Here is a 12,679-nt window from a genome sequence, read left to right on the forward strand (position 1 = left end):
TGTGTTAGGGAACTGATGGGAACAGTGTTCACATCCTTGAGCACTCCTAGTCAAAGACATTTAAGATTGGCTGCTTTCTACAGTTCACTGCCCCGGTGTCATTTGGTCAGTGGTAGGGAATGAAGGAGGTAGAAGTTTCATCTATCTAAAACAGTCGGGGATTACTGAGTACAGAGGTGGTTTTGATTTTATACCATCCCCAAGGCCCATTCAATGGCTTCCTTGTAGTGGGCATTCACTGTTGACTGACAGAGTGAATGTCAGTCTCCTGAATATCTGTGATTGCTACAGAGAGATGGGTTCTCGCATCCACCCCATGGCAGAGCCTTTCCGGGCAGCCTTGGTGGCTAGAGCACCAATTAAACCTGCAGCTTCCAGCGACGAAAAGTCATTTTGATTGCAGGCCACAAGCTGCCAGCTTTGTACAGATCCTCCTGTTTAGCTGAGTGGTGGTGGTATCACCTTGGGCTTCACCAAATATTTTGTAACGTAGCATCCCATTAAGCTGTAATGTATCACCTTTCAGACTGATGGAATGATTCTGTTTTCTGAGTTTTAACTGAATTTGGGAGTGACACCAAAATCCCAGAAGTCACAGGCCTTCTTTATTATAACAGAATATTTTTAGTATAAAGCCTGCAGCAATAATCAATGAAGTATAGGGATTAAATTTGTAAGGAGCTGATCAGATCTGCATAAAGGAAAAATTCAGAGGAATCCTTAATATCAGTCTCAGATCTGTTTCCTCACCTACAAAATTAGTAAATGAGGTTAGATAATTTCTGAGGCTCCCTCCAGCTACAGGAGGTAATCATTTTATGAAATACCGCTTGATAAAATGACAGGAGAAGGCAGTGGTGGGTTGCAAGTTTGTCCATTATCTTTGAAGTACGGTTACTTTATGGAATATCTGTGTACGTAAGCTGATGTCTGCATTTGTGTATAAAAGAAGAAATTTGAGCCATCGCCCCAGCCAGGATGTTAACCAAAAAGAATGTAGAGAGGCTATTTTGAAAATATTTATTGAAACAAAACAGGTGTCATTACAGAGGTAACACAAGTATACAGATTTTGCTAAGCTGGTGAAATATTATCGAGAGAAAAAGTTTTTCCAAGATGAGAGCTGTATGGATTTCATTTCTTCCCAAAGGTATCCTAGAGGCAACTGAACCTGCCATTTTAATACATAAACACTTAGAACTCAGCAAGTGATCATACCTGAAATGTGATTTAGATTTTGTGTGTTTGTGCATATATACAAATGCACACCTGTATATATGATTAAAATAGATACAAATTTTTCTTTCTTTTTAAAGTATTTATTTATTTGAGGGAGAGCACACATGCTCAGGAGCACACAGGGGAGGGAGAGGGAGAAGCAAACTCCCTACTGAGCAGGGAAGCCTGACACTGGGGATGCGGGCTCCATCCTAGGACCTTGTGATCATGACCCAAGCGGAAGGCAGCCGCTTAACCCACTGAGCCACCCAGGCGCCCTGATACAAAGTTTCTAATAGCATTAATGAGCGATTGGTAGAAGAACCAAAAATGCTAGAACTTGTTTGCTATCCCTTTAGTGAGATCCTAGGCCCACTGAGAGCAATCTGTGGTTATTTAAACCCTCATTTCTTTTGCAGACTTCTTTAATCTTATTTCCAGACAGTAGTTCAATGGAAGACAAAACAATCTTTTAATATAAATTAGAGGTTCTATAAAATTCAGAATTTACCAGAGAGTCTTTTAAAGAAAAAATTGGGGAGCCCTACAATCTTAGTTCAGTGTTTGAATGCTCATCTGATCAGCAGAACCTTCCTAAATTTGTTTGCTTTGCCTACTACCATTTCTGTACAAATACTCATTCACTGGATAAATATTTATTGCATACCTACTCTGTGCCAGGTATTGGGGCTCCTGCAGTGAATAGGATTGGCATAGTCCTTGCCCTTGTGGAACTTACACTGTTTTAGCAGAGCCAGATATTAAGCAAAAAGGACACAAATAGAGGAGCACCTGGCTGGCTCAATCAGAAGAGCATGTGACTTTTTCTCCCCACCTAAGACTGATTTATTTATTTCAGAGGGAGAGAGAATCTCAGGCACTCTGCTGAGCATGGAGCCCCACACAGGGCTCGATCCCACGACCGTGAGATCATGACCTGAGCCAAAACCAAGAGTCAGATGCCCAGCTGACTGTGCCACCTAGGTGCCCCAGAAGAGCATGTGACTCTTGATCTTAGGGTCATGGGTTTGAGCCCCACACTGGGTATAGAGATTATTTAAAAAAAAAAAAAAAAAAAACTTAAAAAAACTCCACAAATATATAATTGCCAATCACAGCAAATGTTTTGAATAAAAAAGGCTGTAATAAATAACAGGGGTATTTAATTATGTCAGGGAAAGGATTTTAAAACTAAAACTGGAAGGATGATAGAAGTTACTTAGGCAGAGAGTCAGAGGGAAGAATACTCCACGCAAAGGATATGGAAGCTGGGAAGAGCTTGGGATGTTAGGCCTCAAAGAAGGCCAAGTGGCTTAGCCCATGGTGAGCGGGGTTTTGGAGCAGAGCCCTGAAATAAATCAGGAAAGGTAGGAAGAGGCCAGATGAGGCAGGGACTAAGAGAAGTTTTCAAAAGGATCTATACTTTAAAAGCCATGAGAAGCTATTGAAAGATTTTAAGGGGGGGGGGAGATTTTAAGTAGGAGAGTGAAATTATTTCATTTACATTTTTAAAACATTACTCTCAGCCTAACGATAGAGAAAACCAGTCTACACAGACAGTAAACGTTCTCAACATTGGCTGGAGTTTATAAATCTGAGGTTTATTTTGTCTTATATTTTATTAGTTTGTCTTAGGTTGATTGGCATGAAATAGAGAAAACTGAATGGTTTGCAAAAAAGAAAAAATCAAACACACACACAAACAAAAAGAAATCACACTGGCTGCTGTGTGTGGAGTGCATTATAGGGGATCAAGGACAGAGTGGAGAGGCCTGCTAGGTTACTGCAGTTGTCTAGGTGGCTTGGACTAGAGAGATGTCCGTGGATTTGAAGACAGTCAGTTAGATTTAAGATATATTTTGGAGGTAGAATCAATAAGACCTGATAATGACTTTTATGTAGGGAAGGAGGGAGAAGGAAAGGGAGTTATCAAGGTTGGCTTCTAGGTTCTAGTTTGTACAACTGAGTGGATGGGGCCAGTAGTAAATTTTTTATTTAGGGAAGAACAGATTTGGGGGAAGAAGAAAGGAGGAGGTACTGTTCAGTTTTGGAATGGTTAAGTTTTTGAGGTACCCATGATTCATTTGTATGGCAATATTAAGAAAATATTTGGATGTGCGGATACACACACACACAGGCATATACAGACACATACATACCATAAACATCATGGCTAATATTTAAAGCCAAGGGAATAGATAGAATTGCCAAGAAGAGAACCCAGGACTGACATCCTCCCCTGATCCCCACCCCAAAAGATGAACATTTGGAGGTCTAGAAGAGAAGGAGGAAGAAAGCAAAGGAGATAAAAAATGGATCAGGAAGGATGAAAACTGGGAGAATGTGGTATGACCAAAGATAAAAGCGTTAAGTTCTTTGGGAAATTTTCTGTTTTATGCCCCAGTTGCATCTACACCCTTGCAATAATTTGTACTAGTGTTGTGCTCTGGGAAATGTCTGCCAGCTCTGGCTGGTTACTAACATGGCACAGCCCCACTGAAAACTAAGGAATAGGAATTTTAATGCATCTAAAAGCACGGATTTTGCAGAACAGCTTTATTTGGAAGTTGAGGGAAGGGAGCAAGTGTTTTCAAGTGTACTTTCTATAACATTCTGTTCACTTGTGTTCAAAATAAATATTTAGATAGTATTTATTTAGGAGTAGTATCATCGATTTCCAAACTTCTGGAAAAAAGATGAGACAAATACCCATTCCCTGTCAACTTAATCCATGGAGTGGAGCTTGAGAAGCAAAGGAAGGAATCTCTAATGCTTCTATAGGGAATGTTCATTGACAAAGTAAATGCAAATTTTTAAAAAGAATTAGCTCGGTTATATGAAAGAGATTACTAAGTTATTTAAATGTATTTTATTTCTCTGTGTCATGTATATCGCTATCCGGTAGAGTTTCTTGCCAAGATGGAGATATTCTCTGTCTGTACTGCCAGTACAACAGGCAGTTGGCCACATATGGCTGTTGACCACATGAAATGTGGCTAGTGTGGTTGAGGAGCTGAATTTTTAGTTAAATCGCCTCATATTGGACAGCACAGAAGGAACTTAAATGTCAAGTGTGAGACAAGATTTGCTTACTGGATAAAAGGGGGCTCTTCAGTGTGGACCTGACGTCTTCCCTCCTCACCTTTCTTTTTCTTTCTTTGCCTTTCCAACCCCCACACCCTGCCACCACCACCATTTTGTTGCACCCAAGCAACTTATAACATTGGAGTTGGTTTTTTCCCCCTCTGCTTTGATTTTTCTGCAGTGAAAACATCTTTAGTAGAAAATGGAATCATAGCACTTGCTTTTTCCGGGAATCATGTTGTTGGGGCAACAGTCATTTTTAGCTGAACCGCCTTGCAGTGTTGCCTAACAAAATATGGTGTAATCAAATTATAGTATAAAATGGAGCTCACTGGTAATTACCTCTGTAGCCTTCCTCGTTGAGTGCTCCCTGGGGCTTTTCCTCCCTGGTGCTCACTTATCCAGCCATAGCCCATTCTTTCAAGAATCGGTTTCCTAATCCAAGTGTGATCTGTATCTCATATAGGCCAAAATTAATCTTAACCCAAGCTTATGTTTTTCTTTTACATTTTTGTTCTCTTCCATTTTCTGTCATTCTTTGGCTTTAATTGACTCACCTGTCGCACTGAAACTGAAGGAACATTTCGTGGAAGAAAAGAGAATGGCAATCCAATCCAGATTGGATCTATAATATGTGTAGAATGTAGCTGGTTTTATCCTCTGATAATTGAGAGAAGTCTGATCTTCGAGACAATTATCTATTTCATTCTTTTCCTTAATACCCGTTAGAGTGTCAAAGTATCATTTTCTTTTGACTCTGTTTCCTTTTAGAAATTTCTAAGTCATAATGGAGCTTATTAACTGCAGTAGAAAGAAACATGCATTGTTTGTTACACTCCTTCACATTGTTTTAAAATTCCATTATTTAATGATGAACATGGATATATAATATTATAATTTTAAGAATGCTTTATGTGTATCTGCATCTCAGAGTATGTGCCTGAAGTTGGTAAGGACATTTCCCAGTATTACTGGCCCATTTCCTTTTGTAATCTCAGGAATACTGTTCCAAGATTATTAGCGGTGTGTGGTCTGTGGCCCTGGACCAGAGTGGAATTAAATGACCACAGGGGGATTAAACTATGAGGTTGGCGTTTTTCACAACATTAATAATGTTTTGGCTAATTGAGTTATTAGTCTAGTCAAAGAAGAGCATTGCATGTATCAGTGGTCGGTTAAAGCTATTCCCCAAGGTATTTTTAATAACTGGTCATTTGGTATTATCCTTCCCTTTTAGGATTGATCTACATCACACTTTTATGATATCTTGAGGCTAATCCTTCTCTATTCTCTATAGCTTTTTGCATTAAAAATTAAGCAAGCAGAAACCAACCAACCAACCATGAGTCATTGGCTAAAAGACCTAAGTAGTGCCATAACTCTCTGTAATTACTTGTCCAGAGGAGGATGTATTGAAATATGAAACCACGTGTTTCCTTGATAGTTCCCCTGTACAAATGGCTTGTTTTCTCTTTTTTCTTTTTTTTCCTGCCCCTCCTTTGTTAAATCATAAATCTCCCAAGAATGACCAGTCATTGTGTGGCGTAGAGGATCTGATTGCTGCCTTTAGATTAAAGCTTTGGCTTGCAATTATCTAGATGTTTCAGAAAGAACAGGTGGATCCCCTTCAAGTGAAGCTGCAGCAGGTGAATGGTCTCGGCCAGGGATTGATTCAGAGTGCCGGAAAAAACTGTGACGTGCAGGGTTTGGAACATGACATGGAAGAGATCAACACTCGATGGAACACACTGAACAAAAAGGCGAGTGGCCAGGGGGTAACTAGTGCCCTGGGAATGGAGGGTTTAGAAAAGGCGCATCTCAATCCGAGGTTTCCCTGCAACCTGAATGCAAGTACAAATTTAGCCGTTGTAATCTGGAATTGGGGGGGGGGGGGGGCGGTGGTCAGTAGTCATTGAAAAAGCTCTCTCCTTCCTCATAATGAGCCTCTGCATCTGTGATACAGGTCGCACAAAGGATTGCACAACTGCAGGAGGCTTTGTTGCATTGTGGGAAGTTTCAAGATGCCTTGGAGCCGTTGCTCAGCTGGTTGGCAGACACTGAGGAGCTCATAGCCAATCAGAAGCCTCCATCTGCCGAGTATAAAGTGGTGAAAGCACAGATCCAAGAACAGAAGGTAAGCGAGAATGTTGGGACGGTGAACTGGAACAGCCGTAGGGAGTGGCAGACAACACATGTGCTTAAGAGTTCGGCAGCATATTCCGGAGTCTAGGAGAATCCTGACCTACTTTGTGTGACCGCGAAAAGAAAGGTGGAAATGATTCACCTCTTCTTACTTGAATCTACCAGCTTTCTGTGGCACATGCCAGACCAGAGAGTTGTATGCGTTTGTGTGTCCTGCTTTGGTGTTTCACTCACAGCTCTGTCTTATGAGGTTTTTGGTATTTTTAGGGTCAGCAATATTCTAAATAACACAGTATATCATGTATAAGGTTCTGGCTATGTGTTTTGTTGGTATAATTTCCATTTTAGTGCATTTTTCTCCTGGTTCAAAATAAGTTCCCTGTTAGCCACATAATGACCGTCACTCCTACATTTAAAAACCGAAGTAAGCGTATGAGAAGTTTAGCAACTCTGCTGCATCTCATGTTTTTGCCTCAGGATGGAAAGAAAGCCACCATTATTCCATTCAGTTTAGGATTTGGTGGGGTGGGGTTTGGGGATCTTTTGTTTGTATTTTCTTCCTTATTTCAGATTTTAAAGTGACCCTGTGTTACCACTTTTCATTCTCCTTAAACACTATGTGCACTAGTTACTCCAGCGGCTCCTCGATGATCGAAAGGCCACAGTAGATATGCTTCAAGCAGAAGGAGGCAGAATAGCCCAGTCAGCCGAGCTGGCTGATCGAGAGAAAATCACTGGACAGTTGGAGGGTCTTGAAAGTAGATGGACTGGACTACTCAGCAAGGCAGCAGCCAGGTAAGGCCAAAGGGGTTTTGAGGCATGGGTCAGAGAAGGTTGGTTTTGTCCGGTTTTTGTCTTGCTATCCCTGAGGTGCTCTAAAAGGTCCTGGATGAGTCATAGAGTGTTCTGGAAGGTGTATGATGGCTTTTATCTTGAAGGGGAATAAATTTTTGGTGATGGTCCTCAAAATCACAGTCACTCTCAGGAAGGAAGCCTCAGCTACTCTGTGAATTTCTGAGGACCGGAAGACTCATGGCTCTGTGTTGTTGGTCTGCTGAGATACAGTCATGCTTCCAAACCGACAGACACTGACGCCTGCAATCCAGCCAAGTTATTTTCTGAGTTTTTGAGACAGATTTTTTTCCCCTTCATATTTATAAATACTACTTTTGATACTTGGAATTGAAATTTATCATATTTCTCTTCTGATAGCTTATCCCAATATTAGATGTTTTTGCATCTAGGAGCTAGTCTCTGTGATTCTGTTAAGTATATGGACCTTCAAGAGATGCAAGAACAATTTTCAGTAAGTGGCCAAAAGACAGGCAGCATACTTTTCTTCTCCGAGGAAGTGCTTTCTCCTTCCATAGTTGTATACCCTAACATCACTTAAGCTTAGTATGTCGCCTGAATGTCTTTTAGCTTCTATTGTCCCCAGTTTTAAAAATAAATGCTAGCTAGTTAGAAATCTGTATGAGTAGTGTAGGTGATCATTTATGATTCTTTCAGTTTTCTAGGTAGCCAATGGCAGTTGTCAGCTAACTACTCTTGAGTCTCCTTGTTTCCACTGGCCCATGGTGTCCTTATTTCTTATCTGTGTTGCAAAATATTGTCGACCATATTAGTTGGGAGAAACAAAACGAAAGAACTCAACTTATTTTTTTTTAATTACGCTTATTTTTATTTCCAGATTGCACTGCTTTTTTTCTTCTGTTTGTCCATTTCCACTAATAGTGCCATTAACCTTCCACTTACAAGGCTTCAAACCGTAACCCCATTTTTCCCCCACTCCTTTGTGTCCCACATCTATTAGGATGCTAAACTCTGTCCATTTTACTTCTATAGTGTCTTCCCTATTCATCCATTTCTCTAATTCCCATTCCCTACCTCAGTTCCTAACTTGGGCTAGTCCACTTGAGGTTGCTCACTTGAGGTAGTTCCCTAACTAACTCATCACTAGTCACTCATCACTTCATTACTTACCCTCCAGCTTCCCCTTCGCCTTGCTCAGAAATTTAATGACTCCCTGTTGCCTATGAAATAAAATCTAAACTCTTTAACCCAGCATTGGAAGCCCTCAACTGTTTGGCCCTAATCTACATTTCTTAGTCTCTCCTCTTCTTCTCACTCCTTATATTTAAGTGAAGTACACCATATTCTTCAGTATCTTCTGTCACTTCCTAATTCTGTGTCTTTGCTGATGGTGTTGCTTCTTCCAAGAAATACCTGTGTTTATCTTCCCCTTTTCTACGAAGCTTTTCTTTGTTCCCCAAGCGTGGTATACCTTCATCTTCCTCTTAACTGCTGTAATTCTTTATTCGTACCTTGTACCATTATTTTATGTACTTAATCTCCTACGCCCGTAAGCTCATTGAAGTCCTGACTTACTTCTGAAGTGTCTTTCTATGACTCTATCTTTCTGTCCTACCCACTTCCATCCTCCTAGCCTAACACAGTTTCTAGGTCAATATTTTAAAGAGAAATACCAAGAGCAACTGCATTTGTTACAGATATCCTAAAGACTTTTATTTAGATTCTTTAATATTGGATTTTTGATAGCTCCAAATTATGTTAGCTCTTTGCTACCCCAAATCCTATTACACTGAGTTCTTTAAACTTTCAGATTCCAAAATCCAGAGAAGTCAGGAAGACATAAAGATCAGGGATAATTTTTTTCATGATATAGTATGTTTATTAATAATAATTTTTATTATTAATAGCTTATTAATAATCTTTATTATTAATAGTTTATTAATAATAATCTTTACGGTTACGTGCTTTAGTTATGTTCATTGGTGATGTATTTTGAAGGCTGGCATAAACAAATTATTTTGTACTTCATATTGACATTTAAAAATAGCATTTAGAAGGGTGGTTGGCTGGCTCAGTCAGTAGAGCATACGACCCTTGATCTCAGGGTTGTGAGTTTGAGCCCCACACTGAATGTAAAATTTACTTTAAAAAAAAAATAAAAATAGCAGCTTCATATTCTTCAACATTAAAAAAAAATAATAAAAATTAGGGCACCTGTGTGGTTCAGTCTGTTGAACATCCGACTCTTGGTTTCGGCTCAGGTCATGATCTCAGGGTCCTGGGATCAAGCCCCACATCAGGTGCTATGCTCAGCAGAGTCTGCTTGTCCCTCTACCTCTACCCACCCCCTACTCATGCCCCATATGCATGCTTGCTTGCTCTCTCTCTCGCTGTCTCTCAAATAAATAAATAAATTTGTCCAGGGTACACAGCACAGGACCTGGCACATTTCCTGTTTAGTAAATGTTTGTTGAACTAAAGTGCCTCATGTACTTCCAGGCCTTTTCAAATAATATAGCATTTAGTCTATTCTTAACAATTCAAAGACATAATTACGCCCTTTTATTATTAATCTGGGTGTCAGTCCAGTTCTGTAGTTGTTTTTCTTTCACTCTCCTATCAGGCTTCCTCTCCCCATTGTAATTTGCTGCTTTTAATCTATAGGCTACTTGAAATCTCAGCTTATTTAGTGTGGGTGTTGCATTAAGTAAGATTTAAGATTCCAAGTGAGCTGTGAAGTCTATAGTTCTTTTGATTGCCATGTGTGTTGGCAAATTCCGCTACTCTGAGGTCATTTTTTGCCTTAGATCTGGATTCAGGGTTATGTTCTGGTGTTTAAAGTCACTGGGACCCGGGAGATGGTGGAGGAGTTCTGGTCCATAGTCTGTCTATACTCCTCACATGCTTGCTTCTCTTAACTCACAAGTGAAGGTAGCAGTGACAGGGAGAGAGAAATGAAAACTGATGATGTTTTTGACTCCTTTAAAACTTTATTTTGGTCTCATGTTTAGATGATGCGTATGCTACATCCCGTAGGAGAAAGAGCATTAGGAGGTCTGATTCGAGTCCTCATTGCACTGTTACTACTCACTGGGTGAATTGGACAAATCTTTCTTTAAGCCTTCAGGGTCAGCTTTCTCTTTCGTAATAGTGGGATAATTATTCTGCCTACCTTACAGGGTGATGACAATCAAAATAAGGCAATGCTTATGGAAAGCCTTTAAAACCACGAAGTGCTATGTATATGTGTTCTGTTTACTGTGGATACTTAAAATGTACCTGGTAAAGATTAGTCTTTCACTGAATATAATACAGTTAGTCTTAATGTGAATTTCTGCCTGAGCAGTTTGTTCTGTATATTTGTGTAGGCAAAAACAGCTGGAAGATATCCTGGTTCTGGCCAAACAATTCCATGAGACAGCTGAGCCTATTTCTGACTTCTTATCTGTCACAGAGAAAAAGCTTGCTAACTCAGAGCCTGTCGGCACTCAGACTGCCAAAATACAGCAGCAGATCATCCGACACAAGGTAGGAGAGGCTGTGGCAAATGCAGACACAGCACTGCAGTCAGAGAGCCTAGAAATTACCTGCCTACGGCAGTCTAGAAGATATGTTGGGCGGGGCAGGGCGGGGGGTTAAAAATTTAATTTGAGATGTCCAGTCACGTCCTTGAAGTAAAAATAGCAATAGGCTAATAGGCTACCATCAGGAAAAAAACAGCTTTTGTTCTCACTGTTTGTATTATTTTTGCCTTTCAGTAGGTGAACTTTTTATATTATTTAATTTATTCTATCATTTGTTATTCATTGTTTCATGTTTACTTTTCATTTATTCTGTTTCTGTTATTCATTTTTTCCATCTGGATTTCCAGGCTCTGGAGGAAGAAATAGAAAGCCATGCAACAGATGTGCACCAGGCAGTCAAAATTGGGCAGTCCCTCTCCTCCCTGACATGCTCTGCAGAGCAGGGCGTGCTGTCAGAAAAGCTAGACTCCTTGCAGGCCCGATACAGTGAGATTCAAGACCGGGGCTGTCGGAAAGCAGCCCTGCTTGAACAGGCACTGTGTAACGCTAGACTGTTCGGGGAGGATGAGGTGGAGGTGCTCAACTGGCTGGCTGAGGTTGAGGACAAGCTCAGTTCAGTGTTCGTAAAGGATTACAGACAGGATGTCCTGCAGAAACAGCATGCTGACCACCTGGTATTCACGTTTTCCATTTTTATTGATCATGTTATTAAGTTTTATTTTGTAATTTTGATTCATGTTTCTCTTCATTTCTTTTCTCTTTAATTCCAGACATTTCAACTTAATTTTATACATTTCTACATAAGCACGTAGTTATAGCCTTGTTGCTAGGGACTAAGCTATCCTTAGATGAGTCCGTGGAAATACTTGTACTTAAACTGAATCAGTAGCTCTAGAAGACGATCTAGAGCACAGTCAGGGCCATCTCCTCTCCAGCTCATGTTTTATATCATTAGGTCAGGTATCACTCCGTTTCCGTCTGAGCAGTTCTATGGAAGAGAATGTAATTTAACAAAACCAGAAATCCCTAAATATAGCCCAGGGTTTGACCACGCAGCTATAACTTCTGAAATATTTCTAGAATTCGTATGCTCAAATTCCAGGGATTGTCATCTTAATAGAAAGAAAAAATTGTTCTTTTCATCTGATTTTTATGAAATTTCTTTGGGGATAGTAAAAATAGGCAAAGTAGTTTTTTTATTGTTGTTGTTGTCTTAAATAACCTAAGATTCTTCTCCTTCATTGACTTCACATATTGAGAATTTTGAAGTAGGATCCTGATTGAAGTCAGCCTGTTCTTGCTGACTTTCTTCTCTTGAACTTTCTGAGCCTTGGTTTTGGACATAGTAGACATTTTTGCTGAATTTTACTTCCTCCTTTCTTGGGCTCAGATTTGGTACCAGTAGATTGGTAAAACGGATTTAATCCTACATCTCCTCTTATCCAGTACAGGGGAGAACTTGCCTGTAAGTATCAGATTTAATTATTTCTGAGTACTTACTAGCATAACCAAAGAGATAATGAAGGAATCGAATATCTGATGTGTAAACTAACCTGGTATTTGTCTCTTTCCTTTAAACTTGCCTTCTTAAAGGTCTCATCTTTCTTTCCCTTTGTTGTGCCATAGTTTTAAGATTAATGCTATTCTTTCCTTTCAGGCTTTAAATGAAGAAATCATTAATAGAAAGAAGAATGTAGATCAAGCTATTAAAAATGGTCAGGCTCTTCTGAAACAAACCACAGGTACTTTAAAGTGCGTCTCTTAGCACCTCTGCAGTTAGGCAATCCCATCTCCCGGGAGATAAGCACCCTGCACTACTAGCCCCTTCTCTTTGTATGTAGGAGAAGCTTAGTATTCGCTGATTGTATTACCATGTGCTTCTGGAGACTGGCAGCCTG

At 40.0% G+C, this 12,679-nt stretch overlaps 1 protein-coding gene across 28 annotated transcripts in view; it reads left to right on the forward strand.

Moving 5' to 3' along the window:
* Positions 1–12,679, forward strand: part of MACF1 (microtubule actin crosslinking factor 1) — a 328,942-nt gene that overhangs the window by 273,066 nt on the left and 43,197 nt on the right. For all 28 annotated transcript variants that reach the window (XM_044390486.3, XM_044390500.3, XM_048221817.2 and 25 more), the window contains 6 exons: positions 5,901–6,062; positions 6,266–6,436; positions 7,073–7,239; positions 10,626–10,785; positions 11,129–11,455; positions 12,439–12,523. In XM_044390486.3, the coding sequence (XP_044246421.2) occupies positions 5,901–6,062; positions 6,266–6,436; positions 7,073–7,239; positions 10,626–10,785; positions 11,129–11,455; positions 12,439–12,523 (1,072 nt within the window). The remainder of the gene's footprint in view (positions 1–5,900; positions 6,063–6,265; positions 6,437–7,072; positions 7,240–10,625; positions 10,786–11,128; positions 11,456–12,438; positions 12,524–12,679) is intronic.

This window comes from Ursus arctos, unplaced genomic scaffold, assembly GCF_023065955.2.
Source record: "Ursus arctos isolate Adak ecotype North America unplaced genomic scaffold, UrsArc2.0 scaffold_32, whole genome shotgun sequence".
Classification (NCBI taxonomy): Eukaryota; Metazoa; Chordata; class Mammalia; order Carnivora; family Ursidae; genus Ursus; species Ursus arctos.